The sequence below is a fragment of the Equus caballus genome, chromosome 1 (assembly GCF_041296265.1).
Source record: "Equus caballus isolate H_3958 breed thoroughbred chromosome 1, TB-T2T, whole genome shotgun sequence".
In the NCBI taxonomy this organism is placed as follows: Eukaryota; Metazoa; Chordata; class Mammalia; order Perissodactyla; family Equidae; genus Equus; species Equus caballus.
Window position 1 is genome coordinate 124,959,744 of NC_091684.1, and position 24,876 is coordinate 124,984,619.

The 24,876-nt window shown below is 42.8% G+C and overlaps 1 protein-coding gene across 2 annotated transcripts in view; it reads right to left on the minus strand.

The window, feature by feature from the left end:
• Positions 1–22,503: 22,503 nt before the first annotated feature.
• OCA2 (OCA2 melanosomal transmembrane protein) overlaps positions 22,504–24,876 on the minus strand; it is a 365,906-nt gene continuing 363,533 nt past the window's right edge. For both annotated transcript variants that reach the window (XM_023652076.2, XM_014734075.3), the window contains one exon: positions 22,504–23,174. In XM_023652076.2, coding sequence (XP_023507844.2) covers positions 23,090–23,174 — 85 coding nt within the window. In that variant the 3' untranslated portion in view covers positions 22,504–23,089. The remainder of the gene's footprint in view (positions 23,175–24,876) is intronic.

Consider the following 24,876-nt stretch of genomic DNA (forward strand, 5'->3'; position numbering starts at 1 on the left):
AAACCCCAAAGAACTGAATAAAACAGAAATAAACAATCTCTCTGACAAAAAGTTCAAATAAATAGTCATAGAGATGCTCACTGATCTTGGGAGAAGAATGGATGAACACACTGAGTACATCAACAAAGAACTGGAAAATATAAAAAAGAACCAATTAGAAATGAAGAATACAATACTGGAAATGAAAAACTCAGTAGAGGGGCTCAATAGCACAGTAGGTGGTGCAGAAAAATGGATCAGCGAGCTGGATGAAAGGCTAGTGGAAATCACCCAAGCTGAACAGATAAAAGAATTAAAAAGAATGGGAACAGTCTAAGGAAACTCTAGGACAACATCAAGCCTAGTAACATTCATATTATAGGTGTCCCAGAAGGAAAAGAGAGAGAGGAAGGGGCAGAGACTCTATTTGAAGCAATAATAGCTGAAAACTTTCTTAACCTAAAGAAGTAAACAGTCATCCTGAGATAGGAAGCACAGAGAGCACAAAACAAGATAAATCCAAAGACGCCCACACCAAGAAACATTATAATTAAAAATGTCCAAAGTCAAAGACAAAGAGAATTCTAAAACCCTTGAGAGAAAGGCAACAAGTGACATACAAAGAAAACCCCATAAGATTCTCAGCTGAAACTTTACAGGCTAGATGGGAGCGGCATGATATATTTAAAGTGCTGAAAGGAAAAAACCAACAGCCAAGAATATTCTACCTGTCAAGGTTACCACTCAGAATGGAAGGAGAGATAAATAGTTTCCAAGATAAGCAAATATTAAAGGAGTTTATCACCAAGAAACTAGTTTTACAAAAGATACTAAAGAGAGATTTAAGTGAGAAAGAGAAGGGCACAAATAAGAATAAGAAACTTATTTTTTAAAAAGGCAATAAAATCACTGGTAAAGGCAAAAAATACAGTAAAGGTAGCATATCAACCACCTATGAAGATAATATGAAGGTCAAAAGACAAAAGTACTAAAATGACCTATTTCAATCATAATAGGGTAAGGGATACACACAAATAAGAGGTTAGATTTGATTTCAAAAACATAAAAGGGGATGAGGGGCATAAAAGAGTAGAGTTTTTATAAGGAGTTCAAACTAAAGAGACCATCAACTCAATATAGATTGCTATATACATGGATTATTATATATGAACCTCATGGTAATCACAAACCAGATCTATAATAAATAAACAAAAAATTAAGAGAAAGGAACACAAACATAATACTAAAGAAAACCATCAAACCACAAGGGAAGAGAGCAAGAAAAGAAGAAAGGAACAGAGAAGAACTACTAAAACATCCAGAAAAAATTAACAAAATGGCAATAAGCACATTCCTTTTTTTTTTTTAAAGATTGGCACCTGAGATAACAACTGTTGCCAATCTTTTTTTTTTCCTGCTTTATCTCCCCAACACCACCCCCTCCCCCTGTACATAGTTGTATATCTTAGTTGCAGGTCCTTCCAGTTTTGGGATGTGGGATGCCATCTCAATGTGGCCTGATGAGCAATGCCATGTCCGCACCCAGGATCCAAAACCTGGGGCCACCGGAGTGGAGCGCGCGAACTTAACCACTCGGCCACAGAGCCACCCCTAAGTACATTCTTATTATTAGCTACTTTAAATGTCAATGGACTAAATGCTCCAATCAAAAGGCATAGAGTGGTTGATTGGATAAAAAACAAGACCCATATAGATGCTGCAAGCAAGAGACACACTTTAGACCTAAAGACACTCAGAAACTGAAAGCAAAAAGATGGAGAAAGATACTCCATGCAAATAACAATGAAAAGAAAACTGGGGTAGCAATACTAAGATAAAATAGACTTTAAGACAAAAACTATGACAAGAGACACAGAAGGGCACTACATAATGATAAAGGGAACAATCCAACAAGAGGATATAACATTTAAATATCTATGCACCCAACATAGGAAGACCTAAATAAATAAAGCAATTATTAGTGGAGATAAAAGGAGAAGCAGACAGCAATACAATAATAGTAGGACTTTAACACTCCACTTACACTAATGGATAGATCACCCAAACAGAATATCAATAAGGAAACATTGGCTTAAATTACACATTAGACCAGAAGGACTTAGTAGATATATATATGACATTCCATCCAAAAACTGCAGAAAACAGAAGTTCTCGTCAAGATGGCGCTGTGAGCAAACGTTGAACTCGCCTCCTCCCATGAACACAACCAGGTTACAACAATTTTAGGAAGAATCACCCTGGATTGAAAACTGAAAACTGGATAAAAAGAACCCCCACAACAAGGGACAGTCCTGACAGAAGCAGAAGAGGCAGTAACTCCGGCCAGAGAGGAAAAAAGCCACCTTTGGGAGCAGCGGAGCTTCTCAGCTGGCCAGGCGGGAGCCAACCTAAGGTATAAGCCCTCCCTAGAGGAGTGATGTCTGGAGCAGGGGTAATACTGCTATAACCATCCTTCAGACTCAGCCCAACTGAGATGGGGGTCTTACTGTCTGGCTTTGCTGGCTATTAACTGCAGCGAGGACACCCCAGAAAAGCTATTGTCTGAAAGCCAAAAAGATCTGGGTCTTAAAGGGCCCACGCACAAACTCACTCATTGCAGCAACCTAAAATCACCAGAGAGAAGGCTGACTGTCCTTTGGTGAAACAAGACTCACCTGGTGGGCTCTGGGGGCATCTTGGTGAGAGGAGTATCCTCTCTGGACACTGAGACATTGGTGGGTGCTATTGTTCTGAGCTGGTCCAGGCATGCTGATATGGACACCAATGGGGGCCAGTGAGGTGCGTCCCTTGCGCTGTTAGCCCAGGGGTCTGCCAAGCCCACTAGAGCACAGATTTAATCCAGTTCAGCCAGGGCAGGGAACCTGCCCTAGGGACTGGCCCCACCCAACAGCAAGCCCTCAGGCTACTTTTCAGCCTGCATTGACTGAGTGCCTTGATCCTCTACAGGCAGGCAAAGGTGTCTGTCTCTGTGGGGCAGGGCTTGTGTGAGGACCAGCTGAACTGTGGGGGGCTTTGGGGCAGAGGTGGGGGCCTCTGCAGTGTGGCAGTGGGGTACTCTCCAGGGGGTTGAGAACTGTGCATGGACCAGGACTGTGCTGACAGTGTATGTGGTCCAGAGGCGGGTGAGGCTTATCAGTGGCAGAAGACTTGTGTTTCACAAATAGCCATAAAAAGGGTCAGCCCCAGCTTCCAAAGCCTGAAACCACTGAGTGCCTCCATGCCAAGGGCAAGCCCCACTGAGCTGCACTCCTAAGAAAACTGACATCAGCCTTGTTGGTCTCAGGCCTATCACAACTGTATGCCCCTGAGCCTAGCAACCAGCTATACTGGGTACCAACCCAATTAAGAGGACAATTGCAATAAGAGTGTGCTAATAGACTTTGTAGCCAACAGTGCTGAGGCCCCTCCAAACCGGATTTACAAACAGCTGGCCAGGAAAGGAAAGATCAGATTCCCTGGGTACCTGCAGTGGGAGCAACCCTGCCACAGCAGAAGAACACAAGTAGACCACAAAGTGGTCACTCCTGGTTCTTATGGACTGGTGACAAGAGGGCAGCACACTGCTGGGCCTCATAAAGCATCTCATACATAAGGCCACTTCTCCAAGATCAGGAGACATAGCCGACTCACCTAATACAAAGAAAATAACACAGAGAAAGAGGCATAATGAGGAGGCAAAGGAATACCTTCCAAGCAAGGGAACAGTACAAAACACCAAAAAAAGAACTAAGTGAAACAAAATCTAGTGAACTCCTTGAAAAAGAATTCAACCAAAATATAATGAGGATGCTCACAGATCTGCAGAGAAGAATGGATGAACACAGTGAGCACATCAGCAAAGAACTGAAAGATATAAAAAAGAACCAATCAGAAATGAAGAATACAATACTCGAAATGAGAAATTCACTAGAGGGACTCAATAGCAGAGTAGAGGAAGCAGAAGAACGGATCAGTGAGCTAGATGAAAGATTAGAGGAAATCAGCCAAGCAGAACAGAAAAGAGAAAAAAGAATTAGACAGAATGAGAACAGGGTAAGGGAACTCTGGGACGATATCAAGCATGCTAACATTCGGATTATAGGGATCTCAGAAGGAGAAGAGAGAGACAAAGGGGCAGAAAATTTATTTGTCGAAATGATAGAGGAAAATTTTCCTCACCTGAGGAAGGAAACAGACATCCAAGTTCAGGAAGCACAGAGAGCTCCAAACAAGAGAAGCCCAAAGAGGCCCACACCAAGACATATTATAATCAAAATGTCTAAAATTAAAGACAAAGAGAGAATCCTAAAAGCAGCAAGACAAAGGCCAGAAGTGACATATAAAGGGAAGCCCATCAGGCTGTCAGCGGACTTCTCAGTCGAGACCCTACAGGCAAGAAGAGAATGGCATGACATATTTGAAGTGCTAAAAGGAAAAAACCTACAACCAAGAATACTCTATCCATCAAGGCTGTCATTCAGAATGGAAGGAGAGATAAAGAGCTTCCCAGACAAGCAAAAATTAAAGCAGTTTATCACCAAGAAACCAGTTCTACAAGAAATGCTGAAGGGACTTATTTAAGTGGGAAAGCAATGACCACAAATAGAGATAAAAAAAAATTATCAAAAAAACCCAAAACAACAACAAGAAAAAACAGGCAATAAAATCATTTGTAAGGTAAAAGTATAGTAAAGGCAGCAGATCAACAACCTGTGAAGGTAATATGAAGGTTAAAAGACAAATGTACTAAAATTACCTATTTCAATGATAAGAAGGTAATGGATAGACACACACTAAACAAAAGATTATATATGATGTGAAAAACACATAACGTGGGAGGAGGGGAGTGAAAAAGTAGAGCTTTTAGAAAGAGGTCAATAGACTGTTATATGCATAGTATATTAAATGGGATCCTCATGGTAACCACAAACCAAAAACCTACAACAAGCAGGAAAAAAAGTAAGACAAAGAAATCAAACATATTACTAAAGATAGCCATCAAACCACAAGGGAAGAGAGCAAGAGAAAAAGAAAGGAACTGAGAAGAACTACTAAAACACCCCAAAAAAAGAAAAAGTGACAAAATGGCAATAAATACATATTTATCAATAGCGACTTTAAATGTCAATCAAATGCCATAGGGTGGCCAACTGGATAAAAAAAAAGATCCATGTATATGCTGCATACAAGAGACACACATCAGACCTACAGACACTCACAAACTGAAAATGAAAGGATGGATAAAGATATTTCATGCAAATGGCAAAGAAAAGAAAGCGGGGGTAGCAATACTTATATCAGACAAAATAGACTTTAAATCAAAAACTGTAATAAGAGACAAAGATGGGCACTACATAATGATAAAGGGAACAATCCAACAAAAAAATATAACACTTGTAAATATCTACGCACCAAACATAGCAGCACCTAAATATATAAAGCAATTATTAGCAGACATAAGAGGAGAAAGAGACAGTAACAAAATAATAGTGGGGGACTTTAACACTCCACTTACACCAATGGATAGATCATCCAGACAGAAGATCAAAAAAGAAACACTCGCCTTAAAGGACACACTAGACCAGATGGACTTAGTAGATATATACAGAACATTCCATCCAAAAATCACAGAATACACATTCTTTTCAAATGCCCATGGAACATTCTCCAGGATTGATCACATATTAGGCCACAAAACAAGTCTCAATAAATTTAAGAAGATCGAAATAACACCATGCATCTCTTCTGACCACAAAGGTATGAAACTGGAAATCAACTACAGAAAGAAAACCAGAAAAGCCATAAAAATGGGGAGATTGAACAAAATGCTACTGAACAATGATTGGGCCAATGAAGAAATCAAAGAAGAAATAAAAAAATTCCTGGAGACAAATGAAAATGAAAACACGACATGCCAAAATCTGTGGGATACAGCAAAAGCGGTTCTACAAGGGAAGTTTATAGCAATTCAGGCCTACCTCAACAAAGAAGAAAAATCCCAAATAAAGCATGTAAAAGTGCACCTAAAGGTACTGGAAAAACAACAACAAACAATGCCCAAAATCGGCAGAAGGAAGGAAATAATAAAAATCAGAGCAGAAATAAACGAAATAGAGACTAAAAAAACAATAGAAAAAATTAATGAAACCAAGAGCTGGTTCTTTGAAAAGGTAAACAAAATTGACAAACCCTTACCTAGACTCACCCAGAAAAAAAGAGAGAAGGCTCAAATAAATAAAATCAGAAATGAAAGAGGAGCGATTACAATGGACACCTCAGAAATATAAAAGATAATAAAAGAATACTATGAAAAGCTATACGCCAACAAATTGGATAATCTACAGGAAATGGATAAATTCTTAGAAACATACAACCTTCCAAAACTGGACCAAAAAGATGTAGAAAATTTGAATAGACCGATCACCAGTAAAGAGATCAAAACAGCAATTAAAAACCTTGCAAAAAATCAAAGTCCAGGACCAGATGGCTTCCCTGGTGAATTCTACCAAACATCCAAAGAAGACTTAATACCTATCTTTCTCAAACTCTTCAAAAAAATTGAAGAGGAGGGGAGGCTTCCTAACTCCTTCTACGAACCAAACATTATCCTGATACCAAAACCAGACAAGGACAACACAAAAACAGAAAATTACAGGCCAATATCACTGATGAACATCGATGCAAAAATCCTCAACAAAATACTAGCAAATCGAATACAACAACACATTAAAAAGATCATACATCATGATCAAATGGGTTTCATTCCGGGGATGCAGGGATGGTTCAACATCCACAAATCTATCAACATGATACACCACATTAACAAAATGAAGAATAAAAATCACATGATCATCTCAATAGATGCAGAGAAAGCATTTGACATGATACAGCATCCATTTATGATAAAAACTCTAAATAAAATGGGTATAGAGGGAAATACCTCAACGTAATAAAGGCATATATGACAAGCCCACAGCAAATATCATTCTCAGTGGAGGAAAAACTGAAAGCTATCCCTCTAAGAACAGGAACCAGACAAGGATGCCCACTGTGATCACTCTTATTTAACATAGTATTGGAAGTCCTAGCCAGAGCAATCAGGCAAGACGAAGAAATAAAAGGGATCCACATTGGAAAAGAAGAAGTGAAACTATCACTCTTTGCAGACGACATGATTTTATATCTAGAAAACCCTAAAGAGTCCACTAAAAAACTTTTAGAAATAAAGGATTACAGTCAAGTTGCAGGATACAAAATCGATGTACAAAAATAGGTTGTGTTTCTATACACTAACAATGAAGTAGCAGAAAGAGAAATTAAGAATACAATCCCATTTACAATTGCAACAAAAAGAATAAAATACGTAGGAATATACTTAACAAAAGAGGTGAAAGACCTGTACACTGAAAACTATAAGACATTGTTGAAAGAAATCGAAGAAGACACAAAGAAATGGAAAGATATTCCGTCCTCTTGGATTGGAAGAATTAACATCGTTAAAATGTCCACACTTCCTAAGGCAATCTATAGATTCAATGCAATCCCTATCAAAGTTCCAACAACATTTTTTACAGAAATAGGACAAAGAATCCTAAAATTTATATGGAACAACAAAAGACACCGAATAGCCAAAGGATTCCTGAGAAAAAAGAACAAAGCTGGAAGTATCACACTCCCCAATTTCAAATTATACTACAAAGCCATAGTAACCAAAGCAGCATGGTACTGGCACAAAAACAGACACACAGATCAATGGAACAAAATTGAAAGCCCAGAAGTAAACCCACACATTTATGGACAGATAATATTCGACAAGGGAGCTAAGAGCATACGATGGATAAAGGAGAGTCTCTTCAATAAATGGTGTTGGGAAAACTGGACAGCCACGTGCAAAAGAATGAAAGGAGACCATTCCCTTACACCATGCACAAAAATCAACTCAAAATGGATTAAAGACTTGAATGTAACACCTGAAACCATGAGACTTCTAGAAGGAAACATAGGCAGTACGCTCTATGACATTGGTTTGAGCAGCATATTTTCAAGTCCCATGTCTGACCGGGCAAGGGAAAGAAAAGAAATAATGAACAAATGGTACTACATCAAACTAAAAAGCTTCTGCACAGCAAAGGAAACCATCAACAAAACGAAAAGACAACCTAACAGTTTGGAGAAGATATTTGCAAACCACATATCAGATAAGGGGTTAATATCCAAAATATACAAAGAACTAATACAGCTCAACAACAAAAAAAACAGCAACCCAATTAGAAAATGGGCAAAAGATCTGAACAGAGATTTCTCCAAAGAAGAGATACGGATGGCCAACAGGCATATGAAAAGATGCTCAACATCATTAGCTATCAGGGAAATGCAAATCAAAACTGCAATGAGGTATCACCTCACTCCAGTCAGAATGGCTATACTTAACAAGACAGGAAACAACAGATGTTGGAGAGGATGTGGAGAGAAGGGAACCCTTGTCCCTGCTGGTGGCAGTGCAAACTGGTGCAGCCACTATGGAAAGCAGTTTGGAGTATCCTCAGAAAATTAAGGATAGATCTACCATATGATCCAGCTATTCCACTGCTGAGTATTTATCCAAAGAACTTGAAAACACAAAGGCATAAAGATACTTGCACCCCTATGTTCACTGCAGCATTATACACAATAGCCAAGACTTGGAAGCAACCTAGGTGCCCATCAAGGGACGAATGGATAAAGAAGATGTGGTATATACACACAATGGACTACTACTCAGCCATAAGAAATTATGAAATCCGGCCATTTGTGACAACATGGGTGGACCTTGAGAGTATGACGCTGAGAGAAATAAGTCAGAGGGAGAAAGTCAAATACCATATGATCTCACTCATAAGTAGAAGAGAAAAACGACAACAAACAATCAGATAGAGACAGAGAGTGGATTGATGGTTACCAGAGGGGAAGGGGGGAGGGAGGAGGGTAAAAGTGGTGATTAGACACATGTGTGTGGGGATGGATTGTAACTGGTCTTTGGGTGGTGAACATGATGCAATCTACACGGAAAACAAATTATATACGATGTACATTTGAAATTTATGTAATGTTATAACCAATGTTACTGCAATAAAAATAATTAATTAAAATCAAACTACAGTGCACCATCAATGCATGTGCAGCAGGATGTCAGAATGTCTAATAACAAAACTCTGAGAACACCTCAACTGTGATGGGGGGAGCCAGTCGGTTCTAAGGTGCTCCTGGTAGGAGTGTGAAGGAAAACTATCCACTAATGTTGAACCTAAGCTCACTCTAGGAGGGAGAAATTTCATTCCTAGGTATGTACCAGCCAGAATATGTATATATGTACACCAAAAACAAAGCAAAAAAATCATGCACAAAATGTTCCTAGTATAATTATTAATAATAGGTGGAAACAGGAAACCATCCAGAAGCCCATCAACAGTGGATGTGTATGAACTGGGGCACATTCACACAACGAAATACTCATGGAACAAAATGAGCAAACTCTGCTGCTTGTAACACTGTGGATGGGTGGCACAAATACAATGTTGTGCAAATTAAGACAGGCATACAAAAATCACATCATGTGCTTCCAAGTATAAGTTCAAAAGCAGACAAAACTAACCCAAGGTGTTATGAGTCAGTGGCTTCCAGAGGGCATGGAGGGGATTGGGCTTCTGGGTAGTGAGATTTTTGCGAAAATTCATCAAGCTGTGTATTTACGATTTTCTATATGTGCATTACATGTCTATACAAATGTTTATTTAAAAATATGATGCAGCCAGGATAAACCATGTAATTATAATATTTGGGATCTGGAAGAAAAGTTAAGAAGCATCTTATCCCACAGTTCTGTTCTTGGGTCGGATGCTAAGATGCAGTGACTAACTGGAGTGCCTCTGGCTGAATCAGTGGCAGAACTGGAGCCGAATGAGGGCCCCAGTGTTTTCCAGCACAAAGAGCTGCTTCAAGCTTTTCCTCTCAACTTAAACCACTCATGCTCTCTTCAGTTTTAAATGCCATGGCCATAAATGATGAGAAGTAGAAAGTCCTAAAAATAGATATGGAAATGTAATTCCTTAAAGAAACTTTCCAGCCTTCACTGTCCTTTATGGAAAAGACTAAGAGAGAACTCTCCCATGATTCATTTAACTCCAACACTCCTCAGTGTGTCCCTCTGATGTGTATTCATCCTACTTATACAGGGGACGAGCAGTGTGGACGTATTATTTCCAGGTTTAAATTGTCCCCTGGATAGCAGTGATGATATGACTGCACATTTATCGTTATACTCACCAGTAACATTAATGATTTCTAAGCACATGAACCTCACATCTCTCTGTTGGAGACTTCCTCATGCATAATTCTGCATCTTCCCACGTCTCTCCAGGCAGTGATGATGAGCTCCTACCCCAACTAAGGAAGATGCCTCTCCTAGAGAGTTGGCGAGTGCCCAGAAATCTCTGTCCACAGAGGACATGATTCAGGACAGTGAAGGTACAGCAGAGACTTGCATTTCAGGGAGTCTTCCTTAGCATGTTAACTTTTAAGGCATATGTTTAATTATAAACTCATTATCTTTTGTGGCTGAGTAATCAGACAGTGAATTGGACATGGCCTTCTACTTTTCTATCTCGAGAACTGTTCTGTTCATAGGTAGCATTTCTATTCACATCTGCTTTTATGAATGCAATTCACACCACCTGGTCTGCTGTGCCCTCAGGTTTCTTTTAGTGTGTTCTTTAGAACAAAAGGTCAATAAGGGTAGAGTTTACTGAACTCTGTGCCCAGCCCTCTGCTTGGATGTGGCTCATCTTGCTTCCAGCAGAGCCAGCTGGGAGTTCTTGCACACAGAGGACAGGACAGGATAAGGAGCTCCAGCACCCTCCCAACAGCCTCCAGCCCCATGGCCACTCTGCCAGTGCAGAAGCATCATGGAGACAGAGGCCACAATCCTGACCACTAGTCCAGCAGCTCATCTGTCCTCTCACAAGGCCACACAACATAACCAGGCTGCAACCTTACTACCTTCTCCCTGAGGAGAGGAGAGGAGGAGGGTAATTCAACCTAATTTATCCAATTGAGTCAACAAAAACATATTCAGTGCCAACTACAAACTGGGCATTTTGCCACATGCAGGAGATAGAAAGTTGAGTTAAACATTGTCCTTGCTTTCTAGGCCCACAGCTCATGGAGAGGACAAATGGGACAACAAGGGCTCACCAAATCATTAATTGTGATGAGTGGAGCCAACAGATTAATTCAGATTCTAGGCCTGAAGACATGTGAGTCTTCCCTCTGAGTGCAGCCAAGCCGGGCACACAACAGAGGCTGGTGAGAGACCTCATCAGCTGTCTTTTTCCAGGCTAGCATGCACCCCTCACTCTCTGCCCTCTGCGTCAGACCATCCACACTAAGCCTGAAGAAGCCTCTGCGGTCAGCAGGTCAGAGACAAGCTCCTGCCCTCATCCCACGGATCCCCAGCCTCCTGACACAGGCTCTGTTTCTCATCCATCCCCACAGCAATCCCAGAGCAGAGGACCTATATGTCATTTCCAGAACAGTGGTGGGGGTGATAAGTGACGGTTTCTGCCTCATGTCATTTATGGCACAGGTATTATCTCATACGTATTTATGTCTGAGGCCTCTGACCCTCATCAAGGCAAAAACTCTGTTTTAGATTATGGAAAATAGCATTAACACCTCATCAGCTAGACCCTTCAAAATGGAGATGTTTGAGAAACATATCCAGTACATGGCACATAAGATTTCTATTGGCACATAAGAAAACAAGCCCACACTTAGGTGAGAAGAGATTTTATCCAAAAGGATTATTGCAACTATGGGGAGGTGACTTTGCAATAGAGGAGGAAGCTAGTGCAATTGCAGGAACACTTTGACCGTCAGATCTGCAAGTCTCTCAAAGGTCAGGCTGAAAGGGACTTTCTATTACAGGGAGGGGTGAACAAGGCTAGGAGAACGAGGGCGGGGGACCAGGGGAGCCATGATCCCACAGCTGAGCAAGAAATGTTCCCAGCAGACACTGAGGAGCGTTGTTCTGCTTGGCCTGCTCATGGTTGGGAACACGTTGAGGGGTCTCAGGGAAGGTATTTTGTCCAGATTGGTGAGCGGGGACAACCAGTTCACTTATGAGGCAAACCTCATAACCACTTATGAGGCAAAGAATGGGAACTCAGAGTGCCTGTGACTGGCCTTATCCTAGAAAAACAAGTGGGGCATCTGTGAGTCTTATCTAAGTCACATGGGACAGGTGGGTTTTTGCAATAGTATGTCAGTTCTGGGAACACAATGGGTATACTGTTTCTTAACTTGCACTGTTCCCTGAGCACAGACTTAAAGTTTAACATCATCACTATGAATTGCTTCAAATTACTTTTATTAACTACAAGTTGTTTTGAATAGAACATTGGTCATTATTGTTATGTGATAAACGTTTACCATCATTTGGAACAGCTCAGAGCCACAGCAACAGCATCTTAACCAAGCTCCCTTTTCCAAAGGACTGGACATTTCGACAATGATTTAAACCTCCTCTTATTGATGATTTCTTTTTCCAAAAATGATGATTTTAATAAATACACATGGAAGACTTATCTGGGCTATTCACGATATGCCTCTGCTTACAGGCAGGTGATGTTTCATCTCATCAGCACATACTAAGCACCCACTACATCAAGAGCACCAAGTGAGGTGTGGGGGAAGATAGGAGAGGAGAGCCCATTTCCTGTCTCTGCTTTAGCTCAAGACGGTGGTGGAGAGGTGTAAGGTGGGCTTTGCAAAAGCAGAGAGGAGATGGAAAATGAAAGGTGCCCACCTTCTGGCTGCAGATTGCTAGTTAAATGGTGTTATCAATTGTTCTAAAGAATGATGTTGACAAATTCACAAAACAGCTATGAAACTGTGAAACAAAGAACATACCTAGGGAAAGGCCAGTCTTCAAAGCGTTTGTCCCAAAGTAGGACAAGATCAGGCCCAACTGTGCACATGCTGGCAGGAGGAGTGGGGGGTGGGCAGGGCCATGCAGGGTGGGGACAAGAGCCAGTCCCCTCTCACCCCAAGAATTCTAGACGCCGCTTCCTGAGAGAAGGAAGTGAGTACAATGGGGTGGCTGAGGCCAATAAGATTTAGATGTGATGGATGACACAGAACTGGGCCACGTGACCTTTAAGGCTTAAGGCCCAGTATGTGAAAGAAGGCTGGGCAAAAACACTAGGAGAGGACCAGCTGTGGAATGCAGAGCAGGGAGCACCGCTTGAACCTGGTTTTGCCACTAAGAGAATTCTTTCAGGCATCTAAGCCTCTCCTTCTACGTAGACAATGCAGTGATGTATTAATCCACAAGCATTTTTATTGAGGTCTAGCCACATGCAAGGCCATCTGAGGAGTGTGGATTAAAGAGTGTGCTGGCACATGGTCTCCATCTCAGGGAGGGATTGAGCTGGGTGGAAAATGATGAAGTATGGAATGCTTTGTGAAAGCTCCTGGAGGACAGGGCTGGCTATCTCCTGCCTCTCTGTACATGCTTCATGAGGCTGTGTATTAGATCAGGCACTTAATTAGAGAGCTTGTTTTTAATTCATCCACAGTGTAAAATGTCATCAAGGTAGAGATTCCAAGAGGGTTCATTTTGCAACCTCTCAGTTCTGTTTCTTTCTGCTCCATCCTGGGAAGAGAGCACCCTGGCACTGCCATGCTGGCGAGAGGAAATTGGTAGGGCACACACACACACACACACACAGATCTGGAGGGGCCAAGAGTGGTGTGTGAGGTGGGGATTGCATTGCTGGTTGCTGCAAAGACTAACAAGAGAAACTGTGACATTCTGCCATGCTCCTGAGAAAGGGGCAAGGACAGGCTTTGTTCTAGTTGATTTCAGGCTGCCCTGAGGAACATGAGATGTCACCCAACAAAATAACATATTTATCAATTGTCCGTGCTCCCTGTTTCCTGAACACCAGGGCAGAAAGCCTCCTGAAGGCCTTAGGTCGGAGTTTCAGCTTTTGCCCTCTGCTGTCTTTCCACGAAGCTTATTCCAGAGCCTCAGCCTTGGGTCTGGGACACCCCAGACACAAGTCTGCATGTGTCACAGATGCTCTGCTCTACATCAGGTGTATGAGCACTGTGGGGGCCCAGGGGGCTGTGAATTGGTGAGTTCAGCAGCTGGAAGTCTGCTGTCCATAGGGTGGCCACCAGGAGTCCTGCCACCATACAGCAAGTGAATTTCCATCAAAAACTCTTGTTCTACAGTTGCAGACTACGTCCTGGCAGCACCTAGTAAATTAATTTCATTGCTGGTAGCAGGAAGGAGGCCTACTTCCCCACTCAGTAGCCTCTGTGCCACTTCTAGACCCTCTCTCCAGGCAGCCCACTGACTACTCAGTCTTACTGCCTTCACGCTGGCAATGTCTCTGCTTTTCACCTTTTACCAGCTTCTCCCTTTTAACATGCTTCCCTAAAATCCATCTCCCCCCATAAATGTTTTACTTTCATTTCCTACCACTGCAGGATCCATAAAAGGGTGTGAGGAAGAGCCTGAAGGTCAGTGAAAGGTCAAGCCCTGCAGCGGGTTCACAGTGTCTGTGTCTTATTTTAGGTCCCTCCGTGTGAAGAAAGCCTGGTATAATGGAGAGAAAACACTAAAAACAATGATTAATGTCTGGGCATCGTAGCCTTTCCCCACCTCTCCCTCGGCCTCTGAGACTGTTTGCATCTCTGACAGAAGGAGCACCTGGGAGGGAGAAGGTAGTCTTATAAGTTCATAGGTCACTTAAAAAAAGGAGCGAAAAAGAACTGCAGAATTTAAAAGAGGCAAAAGCAGAATGGTATGGATTTTACATTGAAAATAAAGACGGGCAGGGAGTAGAGGATACATCCAGATAGGCAGAAGGTGGTAGAGAAGGAATGGGCTGAGTATTGGCACTTTAGGGCCCGAGAGGAAGAGAGCTCAAGGGCAAGACCAATGTGGTAATGGAGAGAGGGATGGAGAAAAAGGACTTGCTTCGCACAGTTGGACTGGCTCTTTGCAACCATCATGCAACCTGTCACCTCTTACCAGAATTCCCACTTATATTCTCCTCCCTGCCCCCCAACCCCCATGCCCTGGACCTCTTGTTCTGGGAATGCAGTGAACTTCCTTGTTCTGTTTAACCGTGGGGATCGTGTGGCACCTAGCCAGCTCTCTAGCATATCTTCCCCTTGTGACAAGGAAACAGGGTCTTCACCTGCAGCAGGAGAGGGGAACATGTAGCCTGGCACCCTGCATCACCCTGTGTGGCTACCTGGAGGGTCCCCATGATCATGTGAGTCTCTCTTCTGTGAGGAAAACATTGTTCCAACCAGTACCTTGAGTTCTGCTTGGTGACTCCAACTCAGTAGGTGATGAGGTGGGCAGGCCACTGCTAGAGGTGAGCAGTGTTGTACTCTTCACTGTCCTCCACGCAGTGGGGACCCTCACTTGGACTTGGTAGCTGGAGCTTCCTGCTCAGCAATGCAGGTCAGGATTTATGTCTCCTGTTCAGTTATTCTCAGTTGCAGGTGAGTTTTACTTGAATGCTGTTCTATTGAAGCAGGATGACCTGGGGCCCTCGATTACACAACCACAGCTGCCAAGGAAAAACACAGACCCTCCAATTTCCTGTGCTTCATCTCATGATTAATTAGCAAAGATTAAAACTGTTTCTCTTGATTGATTGGCTAGGACAGAACTGTTTGTCCCCTGAAACTAGCTAACCTCAGATAAAAGCCTTCTCTGTTCTGATAACTGACTGAGATTTCCCTTTTCGCAAAACAACTTGACTGTCAATTGACCCATCTGAAGCTTGTTTACTCCTCCCTAAAAAAGGCACAGCCAATCTTCTGAGACACTCCGATCTTTGGATCTGGGGTGTGCTCCCCATTGTAATAAAATTGATCTCCTTACTTGTCGGACTTTGGTCTTTGACAGGGCAATGGAGACAGTTTCCAAGACAGCTGAGATGGAAATCTAAAGTCCTCCCCTTGGCCGACAGTCCTACAAAGTCAGACTCCAGGTTCCTCTTCCCCTAGCTCACTCAGCTGTAACAAGAACAGGCCCACTGGCCGCTACCTGGGGGTCACACTCCCTGAACGCTCTGCCGTACTCCTTCTTTTTCCAGGTGTCTCCACAGCTGACCCTTTGCTTTACTCTTCTGCTCAGATATTACCTCCCCAACTGACCTACCTATAACTGCTGATCATTTTTCCTCCCAGAATTCACCACTGCCTGACATGTTAATCTAACTTACTGTCTCCTCCACTTGAAGATAAACTTCATTAGAGCAGGTGGCTAGAAAACTGTCTGGTACAAAGGACCTACTTAGGAAGTGCCCCTCAGTCACCCACAGTGAGGAAGGGCCCTCAGCATGGCTTGGGCACTAGTATAGGTAAGGCATGGCAGTGACAATGACACAGGGGCCCAGGATCCCTGCTGGGAAATAATGACTTGGTAGAATTTTGAATTTATAAGGTAGAGCAAAAACATCAAATCTATATTGTAGTTACCTGTGTGTGTGGCAGGGGTGGGGGTGTTATTGGGAGAACATAGAACCGTTTGGGGTTATATTTAGCATTTTTTTCAAGTAAGCTGGGTAGTGCATACACAGACATAGATTGTATGTTCCTACTTTTGTAAGCCCAAATTATTTATAGTAATAAACAGAGTAAATTGGAAAAGAGAAAGTGTAAATGGTACAGAAGAAAATTGTTTCAGAAAGTTGCAGAAATGAGGTGGTAGCTGGAAGATGATGATTTTTAAGATAGGACTGAACATAACTTCCATGAAGTTAAAGATTAGAGATTTTTATTTATTTTTTACTATCCCATCTCTAGTATCTGGAAAGTTGCCTGGAACATGAAAAGCATTAAGTAAATATCTTCAAATGAATGAATTAGTGAATGAATGGGTGAGTGAATAAATGAAGTCTGCAAAACCATGTTTGAATGTGGGTGGTAATGGTATGGTAGATGATGCAGAGGAGAGCAGTTTCTTACTGGAAAGAGTGGAGATTCTGAAAAACTGACGGCTAAGATTCAGAGAGCACATGAGGGACTAGCCTTGACAAAGGCAGAGGTACTGCCTTTATTCTATAAGATAAAAGACAGAACATTTGGGTCCAAATGCAGATAAATTTGTAAAGTTACTGATAACAAAGTTCTTCTTTGAGGGTTTCTATTTTCTCAGTGAAGTAAAGTTGGGAGTAGGGGCATATACGGTGTGGGAGCTTAGAGGAGAGGAGACATGAAATCCTCCCAGAGCAGAGGAACCTGAACTTCCTAGGTGAGCTGCATCTCCTCCCTCTGACCCACAGGCCCATCCCTCCTTTCTCCACCCTACTCCACTCTTGTAAACTGGCTGACCTTGGCAGCATGAATGGTTTCCAAGGCCCTGTAGTTCTGGTTGGGTTGAGTCAAGTGGACTCCCTGGCAGGAGCTGGAAGAAGGGAAATTGAGGTTGGGATTGCTTTTCCTGACTCCCTCCTGCAGACACTGGTGGGCTGGCTGCAGCCCTTGGCCACAGGTTACAGGTCTTGCTGGGAGGCCCTCTCCCAAGAGTAATAATGCTGTCTCATTGTTACTAACTCTAGGTCCTTCACTCCCCTTTGTAGTTTCTTAATACTGTACCCATACTTTGCAAATAATTATCAAATTCTTCTCATATTTCACAGTTTGATTGTGCCCTCTGTTTCCCACCTAATCCATAACCTGAGTGGCCCCAGGAAATAAGTCCCCAAAATGAGAATTGGAATCATTTTCCTAACATCTCTGAGGGAGGCAAGGCTAAACTCCATTCCAGGGGAGAATGGGACCAAGGTTACTCATGGCTGCAGCAGCATTGCTATCACTGAAGGTCAGTGAGAGGATGAGACATGGGACTCCAAGTGGCCATGGTGCTTAATCAACAAGGTATATGAGGTCACCTGGCTTCTGCTGACAACCCTGGAGACCATAAACAGAGAACAGGATGGGAATTGAAAGCTGTGGGTATTTGTCCAGCTGAGAACATGAGTGGTTGGTAATAAAGCTTTGAAGGCAGCTTTGAAAGAATCTAGCAGATCTGGCTGAGGCCCAGGCCCATAGCATGACTGAGGATTGGTAAGGATCATGTGATCAGACTCAGACTTGAATGAGAACTTTTCGAACCACAAAACCCCTCCTGAGCCTTCCTTGGTAGGACACAGGAAAGCATCCTTCCCTGCATAATAGCCATTTCATGGCTGCACCTGGGTCAGTTGCCTCCAAAGCTGATATAAATTTGCCTCAAGACTCATCCCCAGTACCCCTCATTTTCTCCATGGGCATAATAAGATACCGGTATGTCCTGGATACAGAAGTAGAAAGTCTACTTCAAGACAAACTATCTTGTCTATTGAAAAAGTTACAGAACTCTACCAAGCTGTTTGGGGGGCACATAAGGGAGTGGAGTCCACAGAAACCACACTAGGAAGGATGAATGGGCCAGATTCTTGGGTTGGTGCAATCACCTGGAATTTGAGATTTCACATATTGGCTTCACAGCTGGTTAATCTTTGGCATATAGACAAAGGAGTCCAAAGGCTCAGAGTGACCATGCATAACCCTCAGCTTCCCCCAAGCATTACCTGCACAAGAATCCAGCAGCTACTTTCTTCATTGAGGCCTTAATCAGTGCAAGGTGTGGAGGAGGAAACCTCTGGGATGGCTGTCTTCTGGCCACTGTTGATAGCAGTAGGGGACACAGTAATAGAATCAAGTCTTCTTTTCCCAATGGGAATAATGGGATCCCAAGGCAGGAATGGCCAGGGAAGGGCTTCATTGTTGCAGTCAAGGTGGTCACAGTATCTACATTAAGCTTCAGAGACCTATGCCAAAAGGCAAATTGATCACAGAGTTCACAGTAATGAATCATGTGGGCAACTTCACATATCAAAAAACCTGGAAAAACTCTGGATCTAATGAGAAACCTAACTCAAGGATCATAAGAAGGATTAAGGACCTTGGCCGCTTCCCAGACCTAAGCCTGTCCCTTGAAGGGAGGTTAAATCCCTTTGAGAAAGAATCCTGCAACACAGCCTGCCTGTGTTTAGTACTCTCCCCTCACACCTTCCTCAGAGTAAGGCACAGTGAAGCAGCAGAAGCCAATTGCAGCCAATTAATAGGGAACTTGTGCATTTGCTAAAAGACATGCCTCAACTTCCCATGTGTTAATATTCTGCAATCCTCAGTGACCCAGAATGCCCTCTGGTTCACTAGACAGAGCAGAGGCCCACTGAGGTCAAGTGGTGGGTCATTCTGGAGCTAGGTCCATACAACAGTTGACCCTGTGGAATGGTGACCAATCCCATGGTTCTTCCTCAGTTCCAGAGTGAGTCCTGGGACAGATAGCACATCAAACAGCTGTCAGATCCCCCAAGTTTGTTCCCTAGCTGTTAGGAAGTTTCCCCACTCCACATTAAGATAGTAAAACAAAAGAAATACAACATCCTGATGGAAATTTTAGAGATTAGTGCCAATCAATGACTTAAAATTAACCTGTAGAGTGACAAATATTGTCACACTAATCTCACATGCGCGCGCACACACACACACGCAAATACGATTCTTGGTGGTCCACTTTCAATTTTACAGGCAACATGTAACAGATTGGAGAAGCTGCTGTGACTCACTACAAATTGTCTCCCAAGGCTGCAGAGATTGAGGGGACCAAAGCTAGCAGAGGCCTCTCAGCAGGCCTGGGTTGTGATGCAAATGCCCTACCACGTAGGCCTTCTGTAGCAGCCAGCACACTGAAGGGGTCCCAAGTGTCTGTGGCAGACCTCCATGGGAGAATCATAGTGCAGACCCTGAGGATTTGGATGAGGTCCACACCCTCCCATTCCGACTACTGAAAAGCAGCTCCTGGCTGCCACTGGGCCCTGGTAAAGATTGAGGACCTGACTGTGGAAAGCGGTGTGATCGGGCAAGTGGAGCTGTGCATCATACACCAAGTCCTGTCTGACCAACTGGTTCATAAAGTTAAACATGCACACTGGTCTTCCATTATGTGGCATTTAGAAGACTGGTCCTAAGTGGGTCTGGAAGGCATACACCAACTGCAGGAGGAAGTGGCTTGGATTCCCATGGCAGCTGTGTCTGCTGCTTTGCCACTTCTTCCTCTACCTGTCCCTGCCCATGGCCTTGTGGGGGCTCATCTGGGGCAAGGCACCTGTAAAGGTGACACACAGCTATTGATGCAGCTCAGAATCCTCATGTGCAGCAAAAAAGAAAATGGAATCATCTTGATTTCCATGATAAACTCAGACTATAAACATGTGTCCTCATGATCCTTGTGATCTTCAGGGGTCATGAGATGTTGGAATAATGCCTATGAGGATAAGTGACCTGTGGTAGTCCAACATTCATAGCAAAGCCACCGTTTGTTCCTTCAAGGTTATCTTTTTCTATCATCATGGAACAGGGCTTAATAAGCATTGGGTTGTTTACTTACTCATTCTGGAGACAGTACCAGGAAGGAGTAGAGACAAACTTGATAGGCAAGCTGACGGCACTTTCAGCATTTCCTTTCTGGCAGATGTGAACTTGCCATTTGCTGAGGAGCGAAACTGGTGGACAGAGCTGTCTTCCATCTACTCCTCCAGACCCACTCCGTCCTGCTCTATATCCAGAGGAGCTGACCTATGTGGACAGTGTCAACAGTTCCTCTTGTCCTCAAGTTTCTGGCTGGCTTTAGCCAGTGGGCAGGATGATGGAACTCAGTGAGGAAAGGGAGTGAAATCAAGGTGACTCCCACAGCCCCTCCCTGTGAAGTGACTCTTGCTGACTGCAACCCTTCCCAGGAGCTCCTATCAGGGGACTTTATCCATTCAGCCCCCTGCATGTCCAGGTTTTGCTGACCACTTCATTCCCTCACCCTCGGAGGCCTACAGTTGCCTCCTCTCAGTTCAAAGAATTGTACCATCCCTGATAAAATTCCCTTTTAAGTTACCCTATTTGAGTAGTCATCTGTTCCCACCTAGGACTCTGCCCGCTGCACAAAAGAAATATAATAAATTAGTGAGGCAGCACTGAGTGTCCGTTTGATGTTTGTGATCTTTATCAGTCATCTCAGCAGAATGATTTACTTCAGCAACATTCAGGTGCTTAAATGCAGGGCCAGAAAAGGCAGAGCAGGGCCAGTTTATTGATAGAGTTTTTAGTTTAAGAGCAGAAATAGGAGGGAACTGATGTGGGAAGTTAGGAAAAGGGAGGAGCCAAAGAATCGGAAGTGTTGGAGGTATCTGTTTAGGTGATAATCTGGAGTAGATGTCTGGAAGTGTCAGAAGTTTAAGAGAGAGACACTGAGATGAGAATTAAAGGTGCAGTTACAGGAGTCAAGCTTGGGTGTAATGAGCTTGAATGTCAAATCCCGGGGAATGCTGAGCTTATGGGGTATGGGGGTAAGAACTTATGGGATAAGGGGGAGAGGAAGAAAGGAGTCAGGAGCCAAAGGTATTTAAGAATGAGAAGGGGTGACTGAGGAGCTGAGAGTGGCATCAATGAGGAAAGGTTGGAGGTGGAGAGATGGAGGCTGGAGCATCACAGGGAGGAGACGTTGAAGGAGGAGAGATTAAAGGTGAGTTAGAAGCAGCAGCTAGGCACAGGGAAGGCACCAATCCCACCTCCAGGCATGGAAATATGAGGGGGAAGAGAAAACAATGCCTTTTGGTGAAAGAATTCAGTAGTATCTAGGCTTCAGTAAGGCAATGTGAAAAGGGAGCAGAGCTGGAGAGGCTGGCAGGGCTCCCTCCCTGGAAAGACTTTGGAAGGGGCCCCTCTGGAGCACTGAGTCAATATACACAGAGGCTTCTGTGATGTTTCCCAAGACTAGATTTTAAAACAAAAATGGGGCTTTGTGTCACCTCTGCTGTCAAGGAATTCCAAGATGGCTCATGAATCCAAATCTCATAAACTCTCTCTCAACCTTTCAGGAGGGAAACAGGTTGCCATTTTACAAATATAGATTCTGAACTGTAGAAAGGGCACAACCACCCTGAGGGTGCCAGGAAAGAAATGGAACTAGAAAGGTCTCCTATTTTCCCGGAGCTCTTAAACCTTTTGAAATCAGATGCTTTGAACAACTACCACTTCTGAGCTGAGTCCACAGTAAACATCTTCATCTCTAGGTATCACACACAGTAGACTAAAAACTGAAGAGGTCCATTGTCTGGGGCATAGCCATGGTATTGGCCAAGCAGAGCAGACGAGACCTGAGCTGAAGCACAGCACTCCCTCCTGCTCTTTGCTCTGATTATCCTTGCCCCATGTGTATGTTCCGCAAAAGAATAGCATTTAACAAACGTTGACAGAACCCCCAGAGTCCTGCGGGCAGCTGAGGGCTGAGTGTATTGACCACACTTTTGTGTAATTGATGGAAATAGCATGCACCACCTTCAAAGTTGAAGTTTATTCTAGGCTGTTAACTATGTAAAATATTATTTCAAAAAAGCACTTATGACCTTCTGCAAGTCAAATTTCTGGACTTTTAATTGATGATTTAAAAACTCCAGAGAAAAACACAAATGGATAAAATGCAATTTTGCATAATGTAAACTATGGAAAAACTAAGAGACTAACAAATCTAAAACATTTTGTCAAGTGATAGATTTTTTTTAATACATAAAATGTTTCCTTACAAACTGTCTGCCTTTTCCCAGGAAGAGAATGTATTCGGAGAATACACAATTTAAATTCTGATTATTTTAACATGAAAAGTGATTACATGAAGAAAAATTGTGGATAGCCTCAGGAAAGTGACAGTTAAACAGCACAAGCCATTTGGGGTATAATATTGCATTTGTGTCTTTTCTTACAGAGCATAGTAAGATGTGTTTTGAAATACACATATTTTCCTATAGAATAGTCTTGGGTAAGTTATCTTGTATTTTCCACGACTAGCCAGCATTCACCTGAATAAGAGTAGGGTGCCAAAAATCTCCTTCCAGAGCACCCCATGGTAAGCACCTTTTCTTCTCCAAGAGTGGTGTTAGGGGAGTTTTCTACTGATGTTGGTGATGGGTCAAATTTCCCTTAGTCTTCTCATGATGTACATGTATTAATTCCATCCCAACACGACATGAGCAACAAGGAGGTAACACATCCCAACCGTGCAAGAGACGACCATCATGGGGAAGCCCAACCTGAAACACAAAGAGAAGCGGATTGTGGGGACTGGTGTCTGGTGAGTACTGTGCTATTTGAACTCATTATAAAGTTATGTTATTGCAAAAGAATGTGGCCTTGGGAGCCTTATATATCCACAAAGTTAATTACCTCTTATTATTAGAAATCAAGAAGTTGGTTTCAGCCTAGATGATCTGGAGGCACACCTCCATTAGATATTCCCCATGGTATGCCATTTTATTTGAGACCTGCTTAAAGTTTTTGCAAAGTTTTAACTGATGTTTCAGAGTCTCAATTTGTTTGTCTACAACATGAGAGGGGTGGTCTTGATGAGGACTTACACTGTCAGTGTCAGGTAACTGGCCCATTACTTAAATTTCTGGATGTTTCCTATGACTGCCTCATCTTCAAATTGTCCTTCCAAGAGAACTGGTTTCCCAGAAAGGTCAGATTCCCATAGACCCCTGAAGTTCCTCACACTTAAAGCTGGGAGAGCTTGAGAGGTAGGATTGGAAAATAATCTCATGTCTAAAGAAGGGAAGAGTGAAGAACAAGATTTTCTTCTGTATTCAGTGAGGTGCAAAATGTGTAGATAGATATGGACAAATACAAAAGAAATCATGAGAAGATGAAAGTTTCCCTCATTACATGCTTCCCACAATGTACCTGTATCTCCACAAATTCCTATCCTAACTAACAAATCCTAATAAATTCCCACTTGGCATTTGGAACCCATGTTTTAAAGCCATTGCTTAGTGCTGCATTGTCACTGAGGGAGGTCCCTGCAAAGGTCACAGGTTTTGTTCCAAAAGGCTTAAAAATCCAGTGGCAAGAGCCTAGTGTGTGATAATGATAATAATCAGGATTATGACAATCTTCCTTTCCATGGTCATGGATTTGGGGAGTAGCTACTCAGTAGAAAGAGCTACAGCAAGTTTCTCTCTACAAAGCTATAATATAAACACAAAAACTGCATCCATGAGTGAAGCAACTCCTTAATCCTAGAGCAGAATTGGGCATTTCAAGAAGGTAGCAACTTCTCTTCTGAACGCATTTCTTTTTATAAAACAAAAAACAAAGCACAATAAATTTCAGTAAAACTACTCAAATTTCTTGAGATTGGTAAACTTTTTTTTGTTGTTTAATAGCTGAACGTATTTGAAACCTGTCAGCCCTGATCACTGAATTCTGGAAAAATACAACCTACGGACAGTTTCTGGCCAACTCTAAGCATCAAAGACATCATTGAAAATCTTCATATGAATGCAAAGCCTTCCTTCCACTGTGACAGATTGAGTAGAATGAATTGGTGTCAGGTAAGATGCTGAATACCTCAACGTGGGTGCTGCCACACCCAACCATGTTTCAGAAGCAAATCTGCCTTGTTGGATGAATCCCACAAAAAGCAGAACTTGCTCTTGGAAAGCCCAAGTCCAGAGAAATTTCCTCATACATGGTTCTGCCATGCTTCCCAGTGAGAGCTGCTGGTGTCTCAGGGATGGCACCAGCCCTGAGAAGAAGAATCACCCGAGACTAATGCAAGCCTTCAGACTCCATCAGAAACATGACTGCTCATTCAGTGTCTAGACACTCAAGATCCTCATGTGGATGACCTCATCAACTGCACACACCACTTTTTGAGATTGGTATCATCATACCTACTGCATAGATGGGATTTGGAGAAGTAAGCAGATTTATCCAGGTCACTTGGATAATTTG